The 26485-nt window shown below is 52.9% G+C and overlaps 3 protein-coding genes across 6 annotated transcripts in view; 1 reads left to right on the forward strand and 2 right to left on the reverse strand.

Annotated features, from left to right (window-relative positions):
* SCN8A (sodium voltage-gated channel alpha subunit 8) overlaps window positions 1-13366 on the forward strand; it is a 120156-nt gene extending 106790 nt beyond the window's left edge. For all 3 annotated transcript variants that reach the window (XM_047866856.1, XM_047866855.1, XM_047866857.1), the window contains 6 exons: window positions 241-525; window positions 2382-2435; window positions 2917-3054; window positions 4038-4142; window positions 6893-7163; window positions 10815-13366. In XM_047866856.1, coding sequence (XP_047722812.1) covers window positions 241-525; window positions 2382-2435; window positions 2917-3054; window positions 4038-4142; window positions 6893-7163; window positions 10815-11962 — 2001 coding nt within the window. In that variant the 3' untranslated portion in view covers window positions 11963-13366. The remainder of the gene's footprint in view (window positions 1-240; window positions 526-2381; window positions 2436-2916; window positions 3055-4037; window positions 4143-6892; window positions 7164-10814) is intronic.
* The window catches only part of FIGNL2 (fidgetin like 2), a 50068-nt gene continuing 28006 nt past the window's right edge, over window positions 4424-26485 (reverse strand). Inside the window, exons 2-4 of one of the 2 annotated variants that reach the window (XR_007153975.1) lie at window positions 23160-26271; window positions 17415-17418; window positions 4424-4433 (exon numbers count right to left, since the gene is read on the reverse strand). Coding sequence is in view for 1 of the 2 variants with exons in the window: in XM_047866858.1 (XP_047722814.1) it covers window positions 24281-26260 (1980 nt within the window). In the remaining variant the exon portion in view is untranslated. Of the gene's footprint in view, window positions 4434-17414; window positions 17419-21545; window positions 26272-26485 lie in introns of those variants that run through there. The other variant, XM_047866858.1, reaches the window with a different exon arrangement.
* On the reverse strand, window positions 18203-19237 carry TMDD1 (transmembrane and death domain 1). The gene has a single exon (XM_047866859.1). The coding sequence runs from the start codon at window positions 19226-19228 to the stop codon at window positions 18209-18211; it is 1020 nt and encodes a 339-aa protein (XP_047722815.1). The 5' UTR covers window positions 19229-19237; the 3' UTR covers window positions 18203-18208.

Raw genomic sequence — 26485 nt, forward strand, 5'->3', positions numbered from 1 at the left:
GCAGGGGAATTCGCGTTAGGTGAAATAAATACGTAATTTACTGGAATTCGTCAAACTACATCTTACAGATTTAGAAAATTTTGGTCCTACTTGTGGATCTGTCCTGTTACCCTGACTCCAAAGGGAACACGATGTTTTTGTAGTCAGAACAAGCCACACAGTATCATTCCCCTCCTGGAAATCAAAAGAATGTGCTTGCTCTTACTTCCAACACTCAGCGACCTCCCCCTTCCAATGCAGGTGGTGGTGAATGCCTTGGTGGGCGCCATCCCCTCCATCATGAATGTGCTACTGGTGTGTCTCATCTTCTGGCTGATTTTCAGCATCATGGGAGTTAACCTGTTTGCGGGAAAGTATCACTACTGCTTTAATGAGACTTCTGAAATCCGATTTGAAATTGAAGAGGTCAACAATAAAACCGATTGTGAAAAGCTCATGGAGGGGAACAACACCGAAATCAGGTGGAAGAACGTGAAGATCAACTTCGACAACGTTGGGGCGGGATATCTGGCACTTCTTCAAGTGGTAAGTGTTGCTCTTTCCTTCAGTCCTGTGAAATTCAGACAGCTAGCAGAAATCGCATTTGGCTCCTTCTCAGTCCGACATTCAGAATCAAGATTACTCTTAGTAGGTCACAGACAACAATGCCATTTCCCACACCAGTTCCAGGGAGACACCTTTCTTGAGAATTCTGACTTCCCCAAGGCCTCACTCAAAGGGGATCTTTCACTGTGCTCGAGAGCAGACTCCTGCTCAACAGCAAACAGATTCCTGCAGAGAGATCAGCTTCTCTCTCCAGGACGGAGTATGTATTTAAGGAGAAAGGAAAAACAAAAAAAGAAGGTAAGTACATAGACACAGCCCACCACCAAAAAAAAAACAAAAACAAAAACAAAAAAAACCCAATTTTGATTTAGCAGGATATTCCTGTATAACAGCTACACTAAACTAACTAAAGAAAAGGATGGGGGCAGTGCTAGGATGCTGCCGCCCATGTCAGCTCAATCCCAAGAGAAAAGTCTCAATGCATCGCGGTAAGAAAGGATTTATTTTAATTATGTAGCGTGCCATCATGTCTAGTTTTCTCTTCCACCCTTACCAGTCTTTTTTGGAATGTTTGACAAGACCGTATGATGTAGGGAAAGCCCCTAGGCTTTGGAGTCAGACAGATGTAGGTTTGAGCCCCACTCTGATGTTTACTGGATATGTAACCTTGGACGAAATACTCGACTTCCCTGGGGCTGTTTCTTTTTCTTTTAAATGTCGGGAATAATACCTTGCACCGCTGTTAAGAGGATTCATGATAATTTATTAGAATTTCTCAGCAGAATGCCTGGCACATAGCAGTGCTTAATTAATGGCATTTGCTATTGGGTATTTTTGTTACTGTCACAACGGTGCCTACATCATATAGCCGTTGGGAGTATTAAATGGGATAATGCAGGCGAAGCCTTCAACTTGACCTTACAGATAGTGAACACTTACTGTTAGCGAGTATTAGGAGGCAAAGTTAATAGAATAAGCAGTGCTTTATCCAGAGGCTTTTGTTGTTTTATCCCAGTTGGAGAAATTGGACCCACAAGTTGAATCTGAATCGGAGCAGCTCCAGGAGAGCAGTACACATCGGTCAGCCAGTCAGACATTGTATTTAGAGTCCCACCAGGTGCAAGGTGCTGTGCATGGCACGACTCAGGCCATCTGATCAATAAAGAACCGCCCGTGCCCTGCAAAAAGCTTTGAATCTGGTTGAATATATAAAGCAAATTGAACAATAAGAAAACATAGAGAATACTGGATTGCTTAGCCATGTTTGTTTCCAGAATGAGGCTAGGTAGAGTAGATTGAAGGAGAGTGGGTTAGGAAGGGCTGCTCGGGAGGAAGCCAGGATTGCCATTGCCATAGGCTAAATGTGTATAGTAGTAGGGGGAAAGTTCTGGCCTTGTTTTTGTGTTTATTTTATTTTTATGTTAAAGCAACTTTGAGGTTTTCAGACCCCCCTTGCTTATTTAACACCATCGTAAAAAAATGACTCCTCAGTGTGTTCTCAGGACCCTCAAGTGGAGTCCCGCCACTCATTCATAAATGTGAGTTTGCCCCAGCTCTAGGCAACCTTCTCAGACCCATTTTAAAGACCTTTTGTGAAAGTATTCATCCAATTACCATTATCAACGTGTTTCATCTGACTTTGATGTTATTTTCAGGGACTTAGACAAAGCCCGCTGGGGATGCGTGTTAACAATAGGAAATTCTATGTCCCCGTGAGGCTGTGCCCAAACTCCGTCTTGTGTTCTGCTGAACCTGAGCCTGGCCTCTGGGACCCCTGCCTAGACTCCCACCTACCCCCTAACAGGCACAGTCTAATGACTGACTCTGTTTGCCAGGCAACCTTCAAAGGCTGGATGGACATCATGTATGCAGCTGTAGACTCCCGAAAGGTAAGGATACACCTGGCGAAACCACAGCCTTCTTAGGCGGTTAGAAAGCAGGCAGCATGGTGGCGCTTACCAAGAGAGAGCGGGACGGGACACGTATTTGCTTGTTTGACCGATTGCAGATTGCTCTCCTCCTCTCAGTCAGTCATCACTCCCTTACACTGGCTCTGAATGATCAGGCTGTTGCCTTTTACCGGCTCCGGTGGCGCCATCTCCCGCTGACAGAAATGTGGCTCCTGGGGGACAGCCCTCCCCCGCCCCCTCGCCTCACGATTTGCATATTCACCCCACCAGTGCTCCCCAGGGCAGGGCCTGCCAGTGTGGCAGAGGGAACAGGCAGAGAGAATGTAGAGCGCCCTCTCCCGCAGCTTGTACAGCAGCTCAGGTGGTCAGTTACGGCCGACGGCGTTGGCATGTCGGAATCCCCCACCTGATCCCACTCCAGGAACTGATGCTCTGCTTTTTCCCTCCTGTCCTTTGCCAGCCTGACCAGCAGCCTAAGTATGAGGACAACATCTACATGTACATCTACTTTGTCATCTTCATCATCTTCGGCTCCTTCTTCACCCTGAACCTGTTCATTGGTGTCATCATTGATAACTTCAATCAACAAAAGAAAAAGATAGGTCTCCTCCCCTCATTACCAGTGGCCAGAGGTCAACTCAGATGAGAGGCACTTCTGTCCCTATCTCTAGAAAGAAAATGCCTCTCTTTCTCTAAAATGCACATCATCACCTCACTGTGGCCCCGGCCCCCTAGCCGTTAGCCCCCGTCCCCAACTTTTTCTCTCGGGGGCTTGATTTCACAGTATGTGGCTTACCACATTTACTCGCGATTGTTGAAGCCTTTACTGGGTTTGGCATTCAACCAGAGGGAAGCAAGGTCAGAGAGGGTCTAGTGACGGGTGAAGAGGAAAGCGGCAGGTGAATAGCAAGAAATGGAGAGTGTCTGGACTCGTAATCACCTGTGGTAATCCCTGGGCACCCCTAGCAAACTGGGGTTTGAGAGCCCGTCCTCGGAAAGTTCACTTACTTACTGCTCCAGATGGTTAACGATTTTCCAGAACAAACTGAAGCACTGACTCCCGTCGTCCATTTTACGAAACAAGACTGTGTCAAGGAACTCCCCACGTTGCTTTTTTGCACCCGGATTTCTGAAGGTTTAATATCATCGGAAATAAACTAGTCCCGGGCTAGTAACCGGGACTGGAAAATCCTTTCATTTTAAAATGCTTTCTTTTTTTTTTTTTTTTTTTTACAATTTTATCAGGAAAGCAGGTCCAAAAGATATGTACGAATCAGTGAGGTGCAAGCATCTCTGCCCTCGGGTGTCCCCTGCCTGAGGGCCCACAGCTGGATAGTCCATCTCCCTCGTGCCCGGCCACTGGCAGGTCTCAGGAATCCCAAGCCGAGGACAGAGGCTGGCGTTCCTTTGAATTAGAATAGTTGTCCCAGGTCTACCTCATTAGGGGGCTACTAGCCAAACTGACCTCTGGAGAGGTAAGGGGGTAAGGCCCCCCCTCAGTGCTTAGGGTTGAACCTTAGGTCCAAACCACAGCATGTGAGAGCCTATTGTAACAGTTTGTTCTCTTCTTTCTTCCTTTACTTTGGAGGTCAGGACATCTTCATGACTGAAGAACAGAAGAAGTACTACAATGCCATGAAAAAGCTGGGCTCAAAGAAACCACAGAAACCCATTCCCCGCCCCCTGGTGAGTGCAGGCCGAGGGCCGAGTGAGACCCCATACGGAAAAGACACTGGTAGGGTTATTGCAAAGGAAACAACGGGGTAAGTGAGGAGCCGCCTGTGCCCTCTGATCCTCTCCCAGCTGCTCCGCCCAGAGGACCTGGGGAAAACAGCAGAACAGAGATAAAGGTACGGGATGCCTTTGATATTTGTGCTCGACCTTTCCTCTGAGACTTCCTTGGGCGGCAGCAGAGAATCAGCATGTTATATAGCCACATTGGCTCTGGCACTGGTAGAGAGATGTTTTAAGAGACAACTAAAAATTAACAAAGGACAGTGAAAATGAAAGCTGACCTCTTTCCTACCAGTACAAGATAGGGCGTGGTCACTGTCTTCTCAGTTCTCTACCCAACAAGGAAGTCTTCCCAAGAGAAAGTAATACTCTGGCTATTTGTGGGAGCAGAAGAGGGTGAAACTAGGGGTCTGATGTCCTGATTTTCTGTCTCGAACCAAGCCTTTTGTAAAACAGACTCGGGCACTGGGATTCCGCTTTGCCCTTCTGGTGGTGGCCGTTCCCTTGCTTCAGAGCAGATGACTGCTCCTGAAGCCATATACCCAGCGGGATGGGACATAAGCCCCAGGCTCAAAGTTCCATCTTCTGTAACTTTCATATAAAGTAACTTTTTATTTAAAAACGGCACAACCCTAAAATAAAAGCTTATCTGGCAATAAAAGTTGAGCTCCTTTGAATCAAGAGTGGGAGTCCCAGAGCATTTTCCCTGCGTAGCCCCACACCCTGTGCCTGGCTTACTTGCCTCACCGACTTCCAAGGGAAAGGAAACCCTTGGTTTGAAAACTGACACGTTAAAGTGATCCTGAAAGTAAGCATCAGTTTAAGTGCCTAGGTTCTTTCGAAAAAAAAAAAAAAAAAATCAGGGAGATATTTTGAAAATTTATTTATTGAAATTCAAGTTAGTTGGCAAAATCGGGGTGATCTTAAAAAAGCGAATGTGGGGCGCCTGGGTGGCGCAGTCGGTTAAGCATCCGGCTTCAGCCAGGTCACGATCTCGCGGTCTGTGAGTTCGAGCCCCGCGTCGGGCTCTGGGCTGATGGCTCGGAGCCTGGAGCCTGTTTCCGATTCTGTGTCTCCCTCTCTCTCTGACCCTCCCCCGTTCATGCTTTGTCTCTCTCTGTCCCAAAAATAAATAAAAAACATTGAAAAAAAAATTTTTTTAATAAAAAAAATAAAAATAAAAAATAAATAAAATAAAAAATTAAAAAAATTTTTTTTTAATTAAAAAAATTTAAAAAAATTAAAAATTAAAAAATTTTTAAAAAAAGCGAATGTTTTTTATATTTTTCCCTGATGTCAGAGTTTCCATCCTATGATGGAAATGAGACTAAGGGGAAGGGAGAGGGTTAACATTTCTGAAGTTCCATTCAGTCCCTTGCACACGGGAACTTGAGTATATTTTCGTCCACTCTAAAATATGGTAGGAGACATTAATAAAGAGTGATCGGCCCTCATTCAGCAAATAGTTCTAGATCCCCTCCTGCGTTCCAGGCACTAGGCCCAAAGCGATGAACAAAATTCAGACCCTGTTGTCAATGGAGCTTATGATACAGAGGGGCTAGAGGTAGTAAGTAAGCGAACAGCTACAATACAGTGTGGAATGTTGGGAGAAAAACAACACTCCGTGGAGGGCCGTGACAGAGAATGTGGAGACTTGGGGTGGGGGATCTACTTGAACAGAGTAGTCAGAGAAAGGGAAGTAGGGAAGGACTACTTGGATAGATGAGAAGGAGCCAGAATGTTAGGGGAGGAGAACCTGGAAAAGCAAATGAGGTTCTAAAAGCAGAAAGCATCAGTATGGCCAAGTGGTAATGGCCGAGAGGAGGGGGCATGAGATTAGCTGGATGAGGCTGTGAGAGGCATCTCTCAGCCAGGCTAACAATAGGAATTTCGTTGCAAGCCCAATGGGAAACCGTTGAAAGGTTTTGAGTCAAGAGGGATGTGGTGCATTTATGTTTTTAAATAATCACACTTGCTACTGTGTGAAGACCATGTTGGATGAAGGCAAGAGAGGAAGCAGGGAGACTAGTCAGGAAACTTCCAGAAATCCAGACAGAAGGTACTGGTGCTTGGGCCGGAGAAGGGCCGACAGAAGCAGGGTGATGTGGGTGGACTCAGGAGGATCAGTAGGACCTGCAGCGCATCAGGCAAGGGGAGAGGGAGAGGAAAGCGACAAAGGTGACCCTCGGGTTTCTGGCTTGGAGACTGGGTACACGATTGAGATGGGAGAAGAGAGGAGTGGGTTGGGTGAGGGGCAAGGGAAGGACTTGTTAGGTTTGAGATGTCGAGAAAGCAACACAGGAACTCAGAGGAAAGGATTTAAGAAAACGACGTACAAAGGTGCTATGTACGCAGTAGGAATAGATGAGCTCTCCTGGGGAGAGTAGAGAAAGAAGAGTCGAAGTCAGGGAAGACATGGCCGGCAAAACGGGCTGAACAGGAGCAGTCGGCGAGGCAGGAAGACACCTAGAAGTGTGTGATGGCGTAGACACGACACAGAACAGAGAGTGACAGTTTTAGAAAACTCTTGGGGAGGTGAAGACTGATGTCGCGGTCCGTCCGTGCTCCTGATGTCCTGACAGAGCAGCGGGATAGAGCTGGCCAGAAAGGCGACTCCTCTGACGAACAGGATGGCGGCTTCCACGGTCCGCTCAGAAAGGTTCTCACGAATGCTCTTGTGTCTTTCCTCCCCCTGCCCCCAGAACAAAATCCAAGGTATCATCTTCGATTTTGTCACCCAGCAAGCCTTCGATATTGTTATCATGATGCTCATCTGCCTTAACATGGTGACAATGATGGTGGAGACAGATACACAGAGCAAACAGATGGAAAACATTCTCTACTGGATTAACCTGGTCTTCGTCATCTTTTTCACCTGTGAGTGTGTGCTCAAAATGTTTGCCTTGAGGCACTACTACTTCACCATTGGCTGGAACATCTTTGACTTTGTGGTAGTCATTCTCTCCATTGTGGGTAAGTGGGACGGGAGAGGGAAGGGGAAGGGGACCTGACTGGCCTTGAGCATGAGGTTCCTGGGAGAGCAGCCGCCTCCACGGGTGTGAAGTGCGGGCCCCCTACTCTCACGGCTCCAGCCCGTGTGCATCCCTAAGTCATCCCATGGGCCTACCCAGTGGGTCACGTGGTCAGTGAGTCTCTTCTGTGTGTTTGTAGTAGTCTTGGATTATAAATTCCCTGGTTGAAGGGGGGGAGACGATTGATTTCGATTTGGCGGTTTGCTTTCAAGGAGTGTAAAGTCAACAGGGGAGGTAAAAGAAACGTAAAAAAAAAAGAAAGAAATAAAAGAACCGTGGCTGCAATAGCAGTGGAAAAAGGAATGGCAAGAGATTGTGAGGCTGAATAGTAATGAAAATGGCCTGAGGGCATTCTGGTGGTGAAGGCGGTGCTCATTCTACTGAGGTTTTCCTGTGTGCGGGTATAGTTTGAGAGTTTCGTCACTGGCATGATTATCTCACTTGATCCTTATGACGGCCCAAGAAGCAGCCTATTTTTTAATCTTCTCTAAAGATGTAACTCAGAACTTAAGAGGCTGGATCTTAACAGCAACTGTGTGACATTTCGCTTCAACCTAAAGGCATGGAAGGGGTGATACCCTGGCAGGCAGAGGAAACGGTATCCTATTCATTGGCCTCCCAGAACGTTTCCTTGCCTTCCTAAGAGGCATCTCAAATGGTGAAACACTGGCTTGCTTCCAGGTAGGTTTAACTGGCATAGGCTGGCAGAGAGAGAGTGCCCGAGGCCTGCGGGAACCAGCCCCAGAGCTGGTGGCCAGTCTGGCTTAGCAAGGTGGCCACTGTGGGCTCCCGAAGGTAGCCGGCCTTCCCCTTGGCCTGTGTCAGTTTCTAGTTCTGTCCTCTGCAGAAGCATGTCCAAAAGCGTGCTGTTGCATGAAGCATTAGCCCCATTCTTCTCCCCCGCAAGAAAAGAACCCCGTGATGAAATTACTTTGGGCAACACTGTACGCTGAATTTCCCTTCGGAACGTCACAGAGCATGTTAGCCTATAGAAGGTTTTCGAAGCCCTGTAGTAAAGAATTGTTGAACACACCATCCTACCTGTATTTAACCACGACACGCTCTTTTCAAGTAATGTGAATGGTATCTCGTGTTTTAATGGAACTACTATGTGCCAGTCACCTTTTTTTTTAATTCTTTTAATGTTTATTTATTTGGGGGAGTTGGCGGGAGGGGGGGGCGGGCACAGACTCCGAAGCAGGCTCCGGGCTTCGAGCTGTCAACACAGAGCCCGATGTGGGGCTTGAACTCACGAACGGTGAGATCATGACCTGAGCTGAAGTCAGACGCTCAACCAACCGAGCCACCCAGGCGCCCCTGTGCCAGTCATCTTTCTAAGTGCTTTATTTGTTTTCACACCTATAGTCCTCATGGCAACCGTCTGAGCATCATGAGGAGCTAAGGCACAGAGCAGTGACCAAGACGTGAAGCTAGTAAGCCAGTGAGCAGGGGTTCAGGTCCAGCCCCTGGCCTCAAACCCCCACTCCTGACCTCCCCCGCAACCTACTTTGGACAGTGTTGCCCTGTCGCCCAGAATGTTTTCTACCCACCCATCGTTGAGTGCAATGGGAAACCCACAGACCAAACCATGCATCCTATCCTCAGATGATACTCAAAAATAAAGAGGAAGAATAGTTTTGGTTTTGATGATTGGGATTTTTTATTAAATAGTATTCATTTGTTCAGAAACAAAAGAATAGAAATTATCGTTTTAAAGTAAGAGGAATTGGGATAAAACTAGCCCTGGAACCTCCTAGAAGCCGCCTTAAGTGATGTTCCTGCTGCCTGGAGTACCGCCCACCCATCCTTCTCCCCTCTTCCCTGGGGACAAGTATACATTCAGCATATAAAATCAAAGGCTGGCATCTTCTTTCTGAAGCCTCACTTGCCCACCGGACATGGAATGCAAGTTTTACAGATGTCACCTGACTTCTTACAGTCACCGGTTATGACTTAATTGAGACGTTAAAAAGAAGAGAGCTGAGAATTCATCTTGGGTCCTGGCTGAGGTAGAGATTTTCTTGAAAGCTCGAATACCTCATGGAATACAAACTCCAGAAGAGGCCCCAAGAGGCTGTCCAAACTTCCTGCATCTCATCCCTTCCTGAAAGTTAAGATTCCCAACTTAAAAAACTCAGATAAGAGTTGGGGGTGGGGGGGCAGGTGGCGTGCTTGGCTGGCTTGGTTGGTAGAGCATATAACTCTGTTGTCAGGGTTGTGAGTTCAAGCCCCGCACTGGGTACGGGAGCCTACTTTAAAAAAAAAAAAAAAAGAAAAGGGTTCAAAGAAGGGGATTACATAGGCTTCTGCAGTTCACTTCACCAGTATTTGTGAATCCTTAGGGTTGAAAGATGTTTCCTTATTCAGAGTAAATCCTTCCTGTCAGTAGAAACTCGTGTTGTCTCATCAGGGCCTTGACAGCAAGAGAAGGCACTGAAGAAAGACAGCATGTCATTGCCATCCCTTCAGCTGCCGTGTCGCGACCTTTGCGCGTCCCCTTCCTTCTCTGGTCCCTCTCTGGTCTCCCATTATTGCTGTGCAGTGTTAAAGGCAAGTGGTCCAGCTGAGTGGACTCCTGACTAAACATAAACAGAGAAAGGCCCCCTCATTTTACGTGGTCACCCTTGACTTTCACATCCCACTTACGCCTTGACCTTTTTGTCTGCCAGTGCTGTTTCTGATCTGTGGCTGTAAGCACAAGTCTAGAAGCTCTGAGCTAAAAGCCACTTCTGAGAGGTCCCTTTGGTTTTCTAGGCTACTTTGGCGTAGAAAGGATAGGGACATGGGACAATAAGAAACCAAAAATGTCTTTTCAGAGCCAGGCAGAAGATACTTGGACAATTGGCATCACAGCGAAGTAACTAAGACATCGCAGCCAAAGGGTCATGAAGTCATGGGTGGCGCCAGGACCTCTCATCCATTGTCTGTGGATATGGAAATTTGCTAGCATTTTGGAGAGGAATCAGTAACACCTTGGAAAGCCACACACGCACAAACCCAAGGAAAACTCGTTGTCCTTGAATAAGAAAACAGATAAATGAGGACCTATGCATGAAATGGAGTACGGTTCACCAGTGAAAATGAACAATCCAAAATTCTCTTAACGCCAGAGATCAGTCTCACAAACATAGCGCGAAGTCTGAAGACCAAGTCAGGGATCTAAAAAACTTGTTCTAAAAAGATAGATACGGTAGAATTCTTTCAGCACGGTAGGCTGCCGGGATGATGTCTGTCCGTATGTATAGTAGTTACAGATTCATACACAGCGAAACGAAGAAACTGGAATGGTACATACGCACCATCTCCAGGATTGCGGTTGCTTTCGGGGATGAAGGGAGAAAGCAAATTTGGTAAAATACTAGCGTCTGTTAAATCTGGATGCCTGGCGCATAGGTGTCCGTTTTAGTGTTTCCTCTGCTTTTCCGTACGTTTGAAGCATGTGACTTTCTTTTGTCATCCTGAGAGTTCAGATTGAATCGTTAGGCACTGACTCTGTGAAGTCCTTTGAGCTTAAGGGCTCCAGTGCCAGGTGACATAAGTAACAAGAAAGGGGTCTCCAATCTCAGTAACATTTCTTCTTCTGCCCTCTTAGGAATGTTCCTGGCTGATATCATTGAGAAATACTTTGTGTCCCCAACCCTATTCCGAGTCATCCGGTTGGCCCGTATTGGGCGCATCTTGCGTCTGATCAAAGGCGCCAAAGGGATCCGTACCCTGCTCTTTGCCTTAATGATGTCTTTGCCTGCTCTGTTCAACATTGGCCTTCTGCTCTTCCTGGTCATGTTCATCTTCTCCATCTTTGGGATGTCCAATTTCGCATACGTGAAGCACGAGGCCGGCATCGACGACATGTTCAACTTTGAGACATTTGGCAACAGCATGATCTGCCTGTTTCAGATCACGACGTCGGCCGGTTGGGATGGCCTCCTGCTGCCCATCCTGAACCGCCCCCCTGACTGCAGCCTGGATAAGGAGCACCCGGGGAGTGGCTTCAAGGGAGACTGCGGGAACCCCTCGGTGGGCATCTTCTTCTTCGTAAGCTACATCATCATCTCCTTCCTGATTGTTGTGAACATGTACATCGCCATCATCTTGGAGAACTTCAGTGTGGCCACAGAGGAGAGCGCGGACCCTCTGAGCGAGGACGACTTTGAGACCTTCTACGAGATCTGGGAGAAGTTTGACCCCGACGCCACCCAGTTCATCGAGTACTGTAAGCTGGCAGACTTTGCAGACGCCTTGGAGCACCCTCTCCGAGTGCCCAAGCCGAACACCATCGAGCTCATTGCCATGGATCTGCCGATGGTCAGCGGGGATCGCATCCACTGCTTGGACATCCTTTTTGCCTTCACCAAGCGGGTCCTGGGGGACAGCGGGGAGTTGGACATCCTCCGGCAGCAGATGGAGGAGCGGTTCGTGGCATCCAATCCTTCCAAAGTGTCTTACGAGCCCATCACGACCACACTGCGGCGCAAGCAGGAGGAGGTGTCGGCGGTGGTCCTGCAGCGCGCCTACCGGGGACATTTAGCAAGACGGGGTTTCGTTTGCAAAAAGACCACTTCCAATAAGCTGGAGAACGGAGGCACACACCGGGAGAAAAAAGAGAGCACCCCGTCCACAGCCTCCCTCCCGTCCTATGACAGTGTAACGAAACCCGAGAAGGAGAAGCAACAACGGGCAGAGGAAGGAAGAAGGGAAAGAGCCAAAAGACAAAAAGAGGTCAGAGAATCCAAGTGTTAGAGGAAAGCAAAAATTAAACATTGTACAGATGTAAAACTTGCAAGCGAAAGATTGTTTACAAACTTCCTGAGTATTATCAATGCAGGACAGCTGTGGAGACACTTTAACCCGAAGATCTATACCAAACGTAGTCGGCTTACCATGTAACACGGTTGCATCTTGAGCAGTGACCTGCCGAGGGCAAAGGACCCTGCTCCCTGGACTCACAGATTTTCTAATGCTTGGGCAGGTGGTTACTGCATGTTCCACATCAGTCAATGCAACTTAGGACAAAACCAACAGGATACGAAAACCAGAGGAGAGGCTGCCGGGACCAGCATATTTCCGTTGCAGCCAAATGGATTTTATTTTTTCATTTTGGTGATTCTCAGAAGCGGAAAGCATCACTTTAAAAGTTTGTTTGTTCGTGCAAACTGTATTTGCATTCTTACATTAGTTAAGCTAAGCAGCACACAGGAAACACACACACACACACACACACACACACACACACACTCCCATCTAGCCCGTGTCATTTAATTGTCCGTTTCTTTGACATAAACCGCATCTTCTCCACATGGCTTCACGTGGTTTGGAGATGGGTGGGGGAAAACAATCAGGTTTCTTCAGGCTGAGGAGGACTTGCTCAGGCCGATTCCAAACATTGTGCTCGTTCACTGCGTAGAAATGATTTGCATGATGGCATGCCGTGATCAGAAGTCATGCATGAGAACCATACACCACAGGACACTACTAACCCTGTCCCCTGCCCTGGGTCAGCCTTTGGACAGGACCCAGCCCTGCACCGTTCACTGTATTCGGAGAACAAAATGGTAAGCGTTCCATTCCACTGCAATTCCTTACGAATTCGTAGAAGTCTTTCATACATCTTCTGGGTAGGGAAACACAACCAACCGATTGGCCCCACCACCACTACCAACAGAAAACAGACCCAGTCCAACAAGCAGATGGATCCGTTGTGTGTATATGTTTAACAGACATCTCTAACATACAGCCATTGTTGCCCATTTTGAAAGACGAACTATTTAATGCTGCTCGGTGTCCCGTCCACGGGGAAACTTCGATCTCGAATGGCTTTGTATTAATAATGTCACTGTAAAACCAAATCCTAGGGCTAAAAACAAAAATCAAAACAACAACAACAACAACAACAAAACCCAGTTCATTTGTATTGCAATATTTATGATGATTGTTTAGCCTTCATGCTGGAGAACTGACACTTGTTTGGGGCCGAGGTACAAGCGCTGTTCAAAGTGGCATGGCATCTCTAGGGGGTAATTTGGGGAACTTAAGCTTTCACGGGGGGGTCTGGGGTGCTCGCTTCAGGTAGTATCACGTCCTGCTGCACTGTGGCTCTCTCCGGGCTTGGGTCCAGCCGGAGAGGGGTTCGGATATCCTGAACGGGCCTCTCCCTCGGCAGAGGGGTTGTCACAAGCTCACACACTGCATGATACCTCTTGTCTCCATCTCGTCTTTCCACCAAGCAGGGCTTCCCTTACTTGCAGAGGCAGGTGAGGGCGGCCGCGCTGGGGCTAACAGCTGTGGTTCCTTTCACGTTCTAGCGAACACATAGTCACTGGTGGGACCCGAGGTAGAGATGAACCAAGCCCACGTGGTTTCTTTATCGCACCGATTCTCATGAGAAAGCGATTCAGTACTAATTCCTAAGCTGTCACAGCTTCCCCGCCCGGCACGTCCCCTTTCTAGCCCGTCGTGCCGCCTGCTTAGCGACCTGCCCGCTATCATCGGAGGGTGGCTCTGGGGGGAGCGTCCTGTCTTCCGTCCCCTCTCCCGCTTTAGGGAAGACGGTTTTTAGTCCAGGGGCTTCTCATCCGAGGACTAGATCTCAAAGCCAGGATGCTGCAGTTGAGTGTCTCAGGAAGTCGATACAAAGAATGAGGAGAGACTTTAGCATGCGAACTAAACCAAACTAAAATTCCTCCTGCACCATAAAGTAGAGGGGGGGGGCTAAAGACCCCCCGCGATCAGACACACCAGTCTGCCTTGTAGCAGAAGCACTCGGTGGGACCGCACCACCCACCCGACTAGTTTTGCGTACGACCAACACAGCGAGGCAGTAAGCCGAGCTTTCTGTCTTCTTGGACCATTAGAAACTCTGCCCGGCTCTCCTAAGCCTGCTTCTGCGGCCTCCTCCGTAGAACTTTCGTACCACACGCGACCCAGGTTGGAAAAGCATTTCTCTCAGTGACCCTGCTAACCGCTAGGACGAATGTATAGTAACATGTACAGGCGACGTCGTCAACAGCACAAAACAGAAGCTGACGTGTGTGGCTATTCTTTTTAAGAGAATTATAAATACTGTAATATATCATTTTATTTTATCGGCATGCCTTTTTGTAAATACAAATTAACAACTTATTAAATAGGAAATGGCTTCTGGCTTATGCCACTGTCATGTTTATTTTTATTTTTTATACTTTTCTTTCTTCTTAGAACTTAGATGCTGTCAGCCAATGTACATCCCCAAACCAGACAGACAGACAAAAAATTTTTTATTGCTAATGGTCTTTTCCAAAACAACAAAAAAATATATATATTTTTGTTCCAATGTGCAATAAATTCTAACCACTTCTATGCAAGATTTGGCTACACTTCATCATTGTTCTTAGGTCTTGAGATGGGCAACAGAGCTAGAAGACCCCGCTCGGTACCCCAAGTGCTCGTGCTAGTGATGTCATTAAGCTACTAGAGCATATTAATGAGATTTTTTCTAAGATCTGCCCTTTTCCCTCCCCCAGACCCCCAGCAGCTATCTCCTCAGTAACACACACATGGGCCTTGGTATCTGACACCCATCAGCCAGCTTCACAGGGAAGAAGCCACCTCCACTCTTAACTTGATGTTTCAACTTTTGTTTTTTTTTTTTAACTTTTCCTACCTTCTTGTCCCTCACCCGCCGCCCCTCCGCCCACTCGCTCACTCACTCTCTCACTCACCCGCCCTGCTCCACACTTCTTTGGTAGTAAGTGACACCATCACCAGCAGTCTACACCCGCAGTTAACAGGCATTGAACTGAAAGAACCAGTGAGGACGTTTTTGTACGCCCTCGCCGGGTGGGTAAGTGGCAACGCTTTGCCAAATATTAACGAAGCCAATCAAAAAGCAGCAGCAGCCACAGTATCACTGCACATATATATATATAGATATATAAATATAATATAAATATTTATTTTTTGTAGCCAGGTCCTTGGTGCAGTATTTATACTCCACAATTCACCTTTAAAAAAAGGACAAAAAGCAAAAAGACGTGTGATGCTGTTAACTTAAAATGCAGAGCCAAAGCCACCGAGCAGCAGCTGACACGGTTGCTGGTTTGTGTGTGCAAAACACCTTCCCCTCTTCTTCCCTTAACCTCCTTGCTGCTCAGGCTGAGGAGACTCCGTAATTCAGAGGGCGAGAGCAGCGAAACCTTCCCGAGTCAGCGTGACCTACTCCCACTTCTCTAAATGAGCCACTTTCGGTGTCGGAAGTTGACTGGGGAGAAGTAAGCAGAAGCTCCCGGTCAAAGCCCCTGGAACGACAGTGCCCAGAGTTCTTTTCTTTTCCGCCGCAACCCGTGTAAATTTGTAAAAGACCACTAGTGAAGATGAGTGTATTAGTGAATGCATGGAGGCCAACACTGCTCTAAATGAGACGTGATACAAAGTACATCACTACTATAAGCCAAGAGGAAACAAAATAAAAATGACCCTTTTTACTGTACAAGGGAAGCCTGTCTTGGTGTCCGTCTGTTGCTTGACTCTCCCGATTCTTGAGTCCTGGGAGGGGTCTGGGAATTGGGACCTTAGCACGTGTGGGGAAAGGAGGGGAACGGAAGGGAGAGAGATCAGGGTCTCTCGCTAAGTTCTGGCTGAGAAGTAGAGATTGGAGAGAAAAGCAAGGTCCTGCCCACCAACCCCCCACCGCCCCCCCCCCCCAGACCCCCACTCACCCATTGCATGTGATGTTCTCCCCACTCCCGGGCCAGTGCTTAACCGTCCACAAAACCCCTTCTTCACCAGTCCACCTGGCAGAGCCCCCCCAAGATGATGTCAGCCAACCCAGCCGGGCTGGCCTCACTTCTGCCTTTCTCACCAGTACGTTAAGGAAAGAGCTATGCCGATGCCCCAAAGCTCGGGCGAGCACGATGCCCAACAGCCTCCACTCTGCTAGCTAACGCTGGGCCCTGCCCTCCATCACCCCAACACATACACCAGCAGACTACGGCTGGTCTCGTTCACATCCGTGCAGGGGAGAGGGGCACCGCTCCCCTCCCTCACCCTGCCCTGCTTTGGGGACATCCCTCTCTAGGCCATGTCTCCTGGTCCAGGAACACTCTCAGGAGGATTCTGAAGTGCCCACTCTAGTCTGGCTGGTAGGTCAGTCCCCATCCTCCTCCCCTCGGCCCCAGCCTCCAGGCCTGCTGTGGAGGTGAGATCGCCATGGGTTACGACTTTGTGACTTGAGTCCTGGGCGTCTTCTGCAATGATGCCTATTTCTTTTCTCAGATGTTGCCCAAAGTCTTGCAAAAAGCTTCGTTCATTTTCAGGTACCCCCACCCCCTAAAGAATCGGCTGCAACTAGCCAGCCAGGGGGACATCAGGAGAGAGGAGGAAGTCTGGGTCGGGAGGGGCCCAAGGTTTGCACAGAGTCTGCTTTGTGGCTCAGCTCTGTGCCTTCTTGGATTCCTTTTCCAAGATTTCCTCCATTAAAATGCTCCTGAGGCACCCCCTGCCCCTGCCCCCCACTGCTGTTTGCTGTACATAGAGGCTAAGTGGGGTGGGGTGGGCGGGTGTGCACGTGTGATGTGTGTGTGTGAAGAATGTATATAGGTAAAGGGGAGCGTGGTCCAGTGGTTCCAGAAAAGGGGCAGAACTCCTGTGTTCCATCCCCAGCTCAACCACTGGCTCGCTGTGTGGCCTTGGGCAAGTCACTTAACCTCTCTGTGCCTCAGTTTCCTCATCTGTAAAATGGGGATAATAATACTGACCTACCTCACAGGGGTGTTGTGAGGCTTTAACTAAATGTTTTGTAAAGTGTTTTGAGATACAGAGGCAAAGGCACTAGGGAAGGGCAAAGAATTATTTGGACTTAAGGAAGATGAAATGGTACCATAAATGCTGCTATTCTGAGAGCCATTTTAAACTGCACTGCTCCAATCACCCCCGCTTCTCATCACCAGGACAGCAGGTCGAGAAAATGTCTTTCCTTTCACTTGCTTCTGGGGTTTGTGATTATTCTAGACACTTTTTTTCCCTCGCTGTATCTCCTTCCCTCACCACCTCGACTTGTTCCCTGTTCCGTTTACGCGGAAATGGCAGAAATGCTTGAGAAATGAGAATGCATAAGTGGATTGGAAGTTTATAGTCTGAAATTTCAATTTTACTTTGTACTGTACATCTTTTTACTTTAGAATTTGCAATAAAGGGTTACGTCAATCTTGTTTTCAACTCTCCTCTTGGACTGGCCTGTCATTCTGTCACTGCTCTCACAGCAAAGCCCCTCGGCCCCCCCGGGGGGGGGGGGTGGACAGACCCTCCCACCCAGCAAGACCCCACAGCTGTCCTCTTTGCCCTCCCCCGTGACAGGGGACAGAGTCTAAGGGCTCACCCAGGCTCAGCTCCTTAGATGGGCTGGCAGGGCCCTGGCCACTCAGGTGGGTGGGAAAGCTTTGGGGCTCCAGGTGGACCTTCAGGGGTCTGAGTAGAAGAGCAGCTTGGAGGCAGCAGCCCCTGAAAGTGGGGACACCACCTCTAGCTGTGCCACGCCCCCTGCACACTCCTGCAGGGCCTCAGAGTAAACAGAAACCCCACCTCTTGTTCAGGTCGCACCTGGTTTGTCAAGCTCCCTCTGGGGAGTCACAGATCACTCCCTCTGGGATTCAAACTCTCAGCTCAGGCAGCTCTGGGTTCAAAACCCTGACTATGCCACCGACTAGTTGTGGCCAGTTTCTTTATGTGTAATGGAGATCATACCTGCTTTTCTTGGGTTCTGAAGATTTTATCAACGTACGCAACCCGCTTAGCATAGGGCCTGGCATACAGTTGGCACTCAATAAATGGTAGCTCTCGGTGCAAGAGCTACTGCGAGATAAGAAGGCTCTAAGGCTGACAAGAGGGAGGGCCTGCCTCCCACCCCGGTACCCTCGCACCCCAGCCCCTCCTCTCCCACTGGCAGTCCCGCCGGGTGTGCGGCCATTTCCAACAAACCAACGAATGCTCCCTCCTTTGCGTATTTGGTAACGTTTATAATACGGGGAAGACGGCACTCTGCCGGGGCTGCGCTCCCGTTTTACGGCCGGGGGCACTGAGGCGAGGGGGGACCGGCCTGCGTGCAGCCCGGGCCCTCGACGGCTCGAGCTGCTCTGCAGACAGGGGCGGCCTGGGTGGCCGCCCGCCGCGCGCCTGGGCGGGCCTGCGCCGGGGGGGGCCGGGGCCGGGGCCCGGGCCGTAGCCGTCGCCGCCCGTGAGCCACAGCGTGAGCGTGATGAACAGCGCCCCGGCGCCCAACGCCCCCACGAAGCCGGTGAGGAGGCCGAGCGCCAGCGGCCAGACCCAGCCGGCGGGGTTGCGCTCGTACGGTGCCTGGGGCAGACGCTCCACGATCAGCTGCAGCTGATCCCAGTCGGGCTCCGGGAGGGCGGCGCGGCGGGGGCGCGGAGGCGGGGCCGAGGCCGGGGGCGGGGGCGGGGCCGGGGCCGGGGGCGCGGCGGGGGCGGGGGCGGGGCCGGGGGCGGGGCCGGGGGCGGCCGGCGGGCGCAGGTAGGCCTGGCCGAACTTGCGCAGCTGCAGCGTCGCCTGCTGGTGGAGGTTCTTGCCCAGCTCCCGGGCCACGTCTGGCCGGCCGCAGCGCCGCAGCGCCCGAGCCACGCGGTCCCAAGAGAGGGTCGGGGCCTCGGCCGCCAGCCAGTCCGCCAGCCTCTCCCGGCAGCCGTCCGACACCTCCGCTGACTCGGCCGCCGCCCGCTTCCGCCGCCGCCGCCACAGCCGCCACAGCCTGCCCGGCGGTTTGGACGTGGGCCCCGGCGTCTCCGCGCGGGCCAGCCGGTCCTCAGAGAGCCGGGCCAGCTCGGCCTCGACGTCCGGCTCGGGCACCTTCAGGAGCGACTGGAAATGGTCGCACTCCTCCGGGGTCAGCAGCTCGGCCAGACGGACGGCCGCGTGGGGGCCCATAGCGTCCAAGGCCCCCGCCGGGGCCAGCGCCCAGCCCCAGAGCGCCAACGCCAGGGCCCAGGCCCGCGCGGCCGTCGCCGTCCCCGTTGCCATCGCCGTCTGTGACCCGACTGGGCGGGGAGGAGCTCAGAACACCCATGGTGGGGGAGGGGAGCCTGACACTGGCGGCGGGGGAGGGGAGAGGGCGGGGCTTCCGCCGGCCGGGACTGGGGGCCAGGGGGCAGCTGACACTTGGGGCTTCGTGGGAATCTACCAGCACCCAGAAACTAGGAATCAAAAGGAATTGGAGGGAGTTCAACACCCAAGGGTAGCGGGGGGAGGGAGGGAGACCCAGTCCCCTAGGATAGGATAGAATCCTGGGCCCTTCTATTAAAATGCCTGCCCAACGCCTGACTCCCAGCCATCCCACTAATGCCTCAAACTTAGCAAGTCTCCCACATCTCTAATAACCCATTTGTAACCCCTCAGCCTCCAGCACAAGCCCTAGACCCTTTGCTCCCCATTATCCAATATCCAATCCCGAATTCTCGGACTACCAAATATTTATAGACTCTACCAATTCCCACCCTCCCACAGGTACCTCCAGACCCTCATCTCCTCTAGATAAGGTGAGCTATTCAAGTGCCCACTCCCACTGCACACACGCTGGGGCCCCAGTCACTGGCCTTGTTTCCTGAGCAACCTCGGGTCTGGCTCCCCTTTGGCTCTTGGCCTACATGCTTCTGCCCTAGTCACTCCTCAGCCAGAGTGGGTCCTTTCTGGGAAGCCCTCTCTGACCCCAGCACACACCCTTTGCCCCTCTCCATTAGGAATCCCTCTTATTCTCTCCTGCAACACACCGCAGTTCTGCCTTTTTACTGTCTCCTCCATTCGGCTGTAAGGTCCTTTTGTTGTCCCTATAGCAACTAGTGCAGAGTAGGTGTTCAGGAAAGATGTTTTCAATCAGTGTGTGTGTGAATTCATGACTTGCAAATCAGTCCCTGTCCAAACACGCACCCATGACCTTCATCTCAGATCCTGGGCTCTTCACAGGGCATGAAAGTTCCTCCTGCTAAGGTGGTACAGTCCCAAGGATCCGTCCAGCCTCATTTCTCCCCCGAACCCCCACTCCCCCCCACTCCTGCCCTCACTTGATGCTCTTGTAACAAATCACACCCGTGGTGGGTTCCAGCCTCCAGTTTCGTTGGGCTGTATCCCCTCCAGGAAGTTTTTCTGACACACCACCACCACCACCGCAGGTTAGAATCTCTTCTGGGCATTGAGATAGCCTGTGCATCCTCCATTGGGACACTTATCTGGAAAATCATTAATTGAAGGACTTATCCAGCATTTGTTTAGTGTCTTCCACGTACCAAATACTGTACCAAACGTGAGAATATATGATTTTCATATGATCCCTCCCCAGCAGCTTTTTCCAGTTGTATTTTCAAATGATCCATTGTGGGGGCGCCTGGCTGGCTCAGTCAGTAGAGTGTGTGACTCTTGATCTCAGAGTCCTGAGTCCGAGCCCCACATTGGGTGTGGAGCCTACTTAAAAAAAAAAAATAATCAAATAATCCATTTTTGAGCTTTTCTCACCCTGTATTGTGGGCTCTCCAGAACAGCAGCTGTGCTAAACCATTTCTGTATGCTCAGGGCTACACAGTGTCTGCACAGTGCCTAGGCCTCCAGGGGCCAAGACCGGTTGGTCTCTGAGTCCTGGGGCAATGCCCTAGAGCCCCCCTTATCCAGGCACACAATTGTTTCTCTTACGGGGGAAACTGCTTTGCGGGCTCTCCCCTCGGGCTTGCTTTGCCTCTTGAAAGCCCGGGGTGGCCCTGAGCCCCTGTGCACATGTACTGTAATCCTTGCACTTTGGTGCATTTTCAATAATTTTGCTTAGAGCATTCAAGGACCTCAGGAAACTGTAGGTCCGCACCTCTGACAGGTATCTACGTACAACTTTTTCAGCAAGATCTTCCTTCCTTCCTAGTTTTCTCAGGCTCCGTTTATGATAAGCTGGCAAAGACAGAGTTTGGGAATTGACAGATGGTGGTGGACAAAGGGTCCCACGTGACCCTGAAGACTGGAACTAGGCCCTTTCCATAGCCTGCCCTCTGCACCCTTTCCCTCCCTCCAAGAACAAAGTCTGACCTTAGCTCAAGCCAATGAGGGCCGCTGTCCACATTCTGGGTGCACCTTCTTCTTCAAGCTGCCCCCTTTTCTCCAAGCATTCATTTATTCATCCATTCACTCGTTCACCAAACGTGTGAGCCCTTCTTTCTCCTCATACCTTGGGGCTCTGCAGATAGGAGTCAGCCCCAATTCTGAGCCTCTGGGAGCTCATAACTACAGGAGGGCCTTCCCTATCCAGGGGCTTTTCACCTGGGGGCCTTAGCGCCCAATACTTGGTAGGCACTTGCTGTGCCAAAATGAGGAACGGGAGACCCACAGTAATGGTTTGCTGAAGGACTAGAAACGCCCACAGGACCACATGCCCGGCAGCCCTGGATGCCCAAGCATTCCCCAAGGGCTCCCCACATCCTGCTGCCCCCAAGAAATTCTCTGGAAGCCACATGTCATCGCTTTAATACTGTGTAATACTTTCTTTTAAAATACAGTCTCTTCTGAGGTAGACAGACCACAACTGCAGAGCATCATCAGACAGAAGATAAATACGTCCATGTACAACACGCAGCAAAATGAGGTAGAAATGGTTACAGCTGGAGGAGAGGAACCCAACCCCAGTCTGGGTAGAGGAAGAGGAGGACCAGCTTGCCGAGTCTGTCCTCCCCACATCCGTGCCCCTGGATTCTTTGGTATGCCCCCCCCAACATTGCCAGAGCTGGACCTGCCCTTCCCCCCACCTGCCCCAGTGCCCATGAGGTAGGTGCTAGTAGACTGGGGGCTGTCTCCTTGTGCAAAGCTCCCCAAGGCCAGTGGAGGAGGCAGTGGGGGCCCTGGGTCTCAGTGAGTTCCTCCCCCCACCCCCAGCTGCCTGCCTCTTGAAGGGAAGGCTGAGATCCCAACCCCACTCCCCGGGGCCCTCCACCCCCACCCCCACATACATACACACACCTGAGAGAAACTTCTCACGCCCTGCACCCTCCAAAGGGCCCTTTACAGCAGTGCAAGCCACTGCTGCTGAGGCACCAAAGCCCTGCGGTCAGCCAGCTCCAAGGAGAGGAGGGCCAGAAAGACCAAGGATGAAAAGCGGGGGGTGGGGGAGAAACAGAGCAGCTTTCCTGTTAGCAGCCCTAGGCCAGCACAGGCCCTCGGCACCTTGGCACCTGAAATGTCCCCTGTGGACACCCTTCCAGCAGAGAGTGGGAGATGGTACAGAGACTGGAGGAGATGGAAGGGTGAGCAGGGAACAGGGAGGGAGGCTGGGGTGGGAGAGAGAAGAGGTAGGGTGAGGGCTTGCCTCCTGCTTTGGACCAAAGGTCAGAGTGGTGAAATGGGCTCCCTGAGGGAGAGAAGCCCTATCAAGGGAAAGTTGCTGGGAAGGACAGGAATATTCTTCTCACAAGGAAGCCCCCGCACCGGCCCCCTCCCTGAGGCTGGCTTCTGGTGGAAAGTTTGGGTGGGACTCCCACCCTAGCATCAGGGAAACTCCTAGCATCAGGGAAAACCAGCTTGCCCATCCCCTTCACCCTCTGGAAGCTCCTGGGGCTCCCAACTGAGGACCCTAGGAGAACAGGACAGGCCCACTTCCCCACAGAACCTTCTGTAATTGGTGCTACTTCCTCCTTGGAGCCTCCCAACATACAGGGAAGCTGAGTCTGTAGTCAGTTTTGTGCCCAGCCAGACTCGTGGCCACACGGTCTTCTCTCCCGAGGGAATCCTAAGTTATAGAAGATCTCTGCCTAGGGAAGGGCCAGGTGAGATGACCACTCTGGGGACTTTCTGCCTCGGACACCTTCCCATTTGGGTCCTCTCTTTCTGGATCTGGGACAGGGCGGGCAAGGGCCTCCCTCTGGATAACCCTAAAGAAACAAACACTAAGCTGGAGAGTGGGGCTCAGGGGGAGAGCAACAGGACCTACCTCCTCTCAAATCCCACAACCCACTCCCCCACACCCCCCGCCTACAACCTTGGACCTGGGGAGGAAGCCCTAGAAATACATTCCGCTTCTGTCCCAGGAAGAGCAGGGGTGTCCGTGGGGCTCTGGGCCTTCCTCTCCCGTTACCCACAAGTTTCACTTTGAGTCTTCTGGGAGAATCTGTTCCTCGGGGGGGGGGGGGGGGGGGGGGGGGGGCAGGGAACACACAGGAGAGCAGCCAAAGTCTAACATTCTTTCTGAGGTCAGTTTCTTCCTGAGTTGTCAAAATAAAACGAAAAACAGCAAATTCTACACATCTTACAAAAATAAGAGGCCTAAAATATTAAACAAGCTACATTTCTGGGACATCCCCCTCAAAAACAAACAAACAAACAAAAACCCTTCTTTGGGTGTTTTGGTTTTGTTTTGTTTTGTTTTGTTTTGTTTGTTTTGCTTGCCTTCCCCCACCCCCAAGGCCCAAGGATACAACTGGGTGAGGGATAATGGGGTGGGAGGGAACTCCCCACACCCTCCTCCTCAGCCCCGGACTTCCAGATCTCCTGCAAAGGGACACTGCATTCTTTGAATGAGAAGGACCAAGGGAAAACAGGCTGGAGAGCAAGGGATGGAGACAGAAGCACAGAGGGTGATAGATGGAGAGATAGGGGAGGGAGGAGCAAAAGAGAAACGGGGCCAGCATATGAGGGACAGGTCAGTAGTGACAAAGCCACGGAGAGAAAAAACTACGCGAATGCAGAGAAAGGGGAGGAGGGGAGGCGCATTCAGAGCGCGAGGAGACAAAAGGATTGTGGAGAGGGCGCAGGAGTTCCTTAGGCCCCGGGTGCCAGCCCATCCCGGGTCGGCCCGTCGGCTGGGCAGAGATGGCGAGCTTCCCGTCCACAATAAATAGGAAAAACCTGAGTACACAGCGCATATGGCATCTATCTGCCTAGCAGAAGCATTTTCCTTCCTACAAAAAAAATCCACCGGCAGCCCCGCCCCTCCCCCAGCCCACATTCATCACTCCGGCACCCTCCCAGCCCCGTTTGGTTAAAGACATCCCCCTCCCGGACGGAAGGGCTGGGAGGAAGGGGCGGCTGCTCCCGCGACCTCCCGGCGCGACGTCAGTGTCCGGAGCCGTACATTTTGTCCCATTCCACGTACGAGTCCAGGTCCTTGGGGGAGGCCCTAGGGCCCACCTTGGCGAGCGCTACCTCCAAGTCCTTGTAGGAGAGGGGCCGCTGCAGCCCCGGGAGGCCCGCCCCGGCCGCCGCCTGCTGGCACAGCTGCCCCAGCTCGCCCCCGGAGAAGCCCTGGGTGCCCTGCACCAGGGCCGCGAGCTCCCGCTCGTTCAGCGCGCAACCCTGCTGGGCCAGCGCCCGCTGCAGGATCTGCCCGCGGGCAGGACCGTCGGGCAGCGCCACGTAGAATCGGAGAGCGAAGCGCCTGCGGGTGGCCTCGTCCAGAGCCGCGGGCCGCGAGGTGGTGCCCACGACCAGCACGCCGTCCGCTCCCGCGCCGCAGCCGCCGTCCAGGCAAGCCAGGAGCGGCGCCTGCAGCGCGCCCGCGGTGGCGGCGCCGTCGTCCCGAGCCGAGAGCAGCGCGTCCAGCTCGCTGATGAGGAGCACGGCGGGCGGGCGGCAGCGCGCAGCCGCGAAGGCGGCCTGGAGGAGGTGCGCGCCCTCGGCGGCGCCGGGCGCGGCCAGCGTCGCTCCGCGCAGGCGCAGCAGCGTGGCGCCCAGCTGCGTGGCCAGGCAGCGGCTCAACAGCGCTTTGCCCGCGCCCCGCGGTCCGAAGAGCAGCACGGTCCGCGGCGGGCGCGGGCTGCCAGGGTACGCGGGCGGCCTGAGCAGCGGCCACACCAGCTCCTCCTCCAGCGCCGCCTTGAGCGCGCCTTGGCCTGCCACATCTGCCCACTGCACCGGGGGCCCGCAGTCCACCATCTTGCTCGTCACCAGCTCCAGGGCCCCCGGGTCCACGCCTTTGGGGGGCTCTCCCGACGGCACTCCGAAGACCCCGCGGGGAGCCGGCGCCGGAGCGCGCTCCGGGAACTTTTCAAAGGGCTCGAGTTGCGGGCCGTAGACGGGAGAGCCCAAGACCTTGAGGGGGACGCCGCCACCGTACTTGACAGACGCCTCCTCCGCGGCGCCCGGCGGCTTCGGCCGGAACCCGTTGCCCCGACAGTCGCCGTTGTCCGTTGCGGGATAGGAGGCGCCGTCGGCCGCCGGGGCCTTGGCCGGCTCGTAGACGTACTTGCGGTAGCGGCCCTCCGCGCCCTCGTCGGCCGCCTTGCGCTTCAGCGACACGCCGGCCTCGGCGCCGGGAGCTGCCGCCTGGAAGCTGTAGGAGGTGGGCGCCGGCCGGGGCGGAGCGGGCGCGGGCAGGGGCGTGGGCGCCGCCAGGCCGGAGGTCAGGTAGGGGGCCGGGGGCGGGGCCGGGGGCGGCGGGAGAGCCCCGTATCCGGGCTGAGCGGCGTAGCCCCCCGCGGGGTAGTTGTACAGAGGCCCCGACGGGCCGTAACCCGGCGGAGGCGGGGGCTGCAGTAGCGCGGCGGGGGGCGGCGGGGGCAGCGCGGCGCCCGTCTGCGCGCAGTAGCCGGGGGCCAGGTACCCCCCGCCGTAGCCCGCCGCGTACTCGGGCGCCGCCGACGGGCCCCCGCACGCATTGCCGGCGTAGAGGGGTTCAGCCAGGTTCCCGGCTAAAACCGGCGAGCCCCCGAGGCCCCCGGAGCCGCCCCCACTGGCCGACTTCGTTCCCGGGAGGCCCTCGTGGAGTGAGGCCAAGGGGTAGGGTGGCTCGGGCCCTGGCCAGGGCTCGGGGTCCCCCTTGGCGCCATTGAGGAAGGCGGCGTCGCCATAGCCGCCCAGCGCGGGGCGCTCGTAGGGCGAGTCCAGGACCCCTGAGTACTTCTCCGCGTAGCGCTTGAGGAGGTTGGAGGCCGTGAGGGCAGAGATGTCGTCGTGTGCCCAAGCATAGTGGCAGCGCTGGCGACCCCCAGGGGGCAGCTCCAACTTGTGGGCCGGCGACGGGGTAGTGGAGGAGACGTCCAGGTGCTGCTCTGGCCACTGGTTGAGGGGCTGGGCGTGTTCCGGTGTCCAGTGCATCTTCGACAGAGCTGCGGGCGAGAGGGAGAGAAGCGCCTAGAGCGGTTCCGCAGAGCCTCTGAGGACCCACCACCCGCCAGCCACAGGCCAGGCGGCTTGGATGGCAGCTTGGAACGGGCTGCTCTCCACCACCCACCGTTGCACCCTCCCGGGCCACCCTTCTCCAGGCACCAGCTACACAGTGCTTGCCTTGCCCGGCACGTTCCAGGATTAAAGTTCTCTGAA

This window comes from Prionailurus viverrinus, chromosome B4 (assembly GCF_022837055.1).
Source record: "Prionailurus viverrinus isolate Anna chromosome B4, UM_Priviv_1.0, whole genome shotgun sequence".
Lineage (NCBI taxonomy): Eukaryota > Metazoa > Chordata > Mammalia > Carnivora > Felidae > Prionailurus > Prionailurus viverrinus.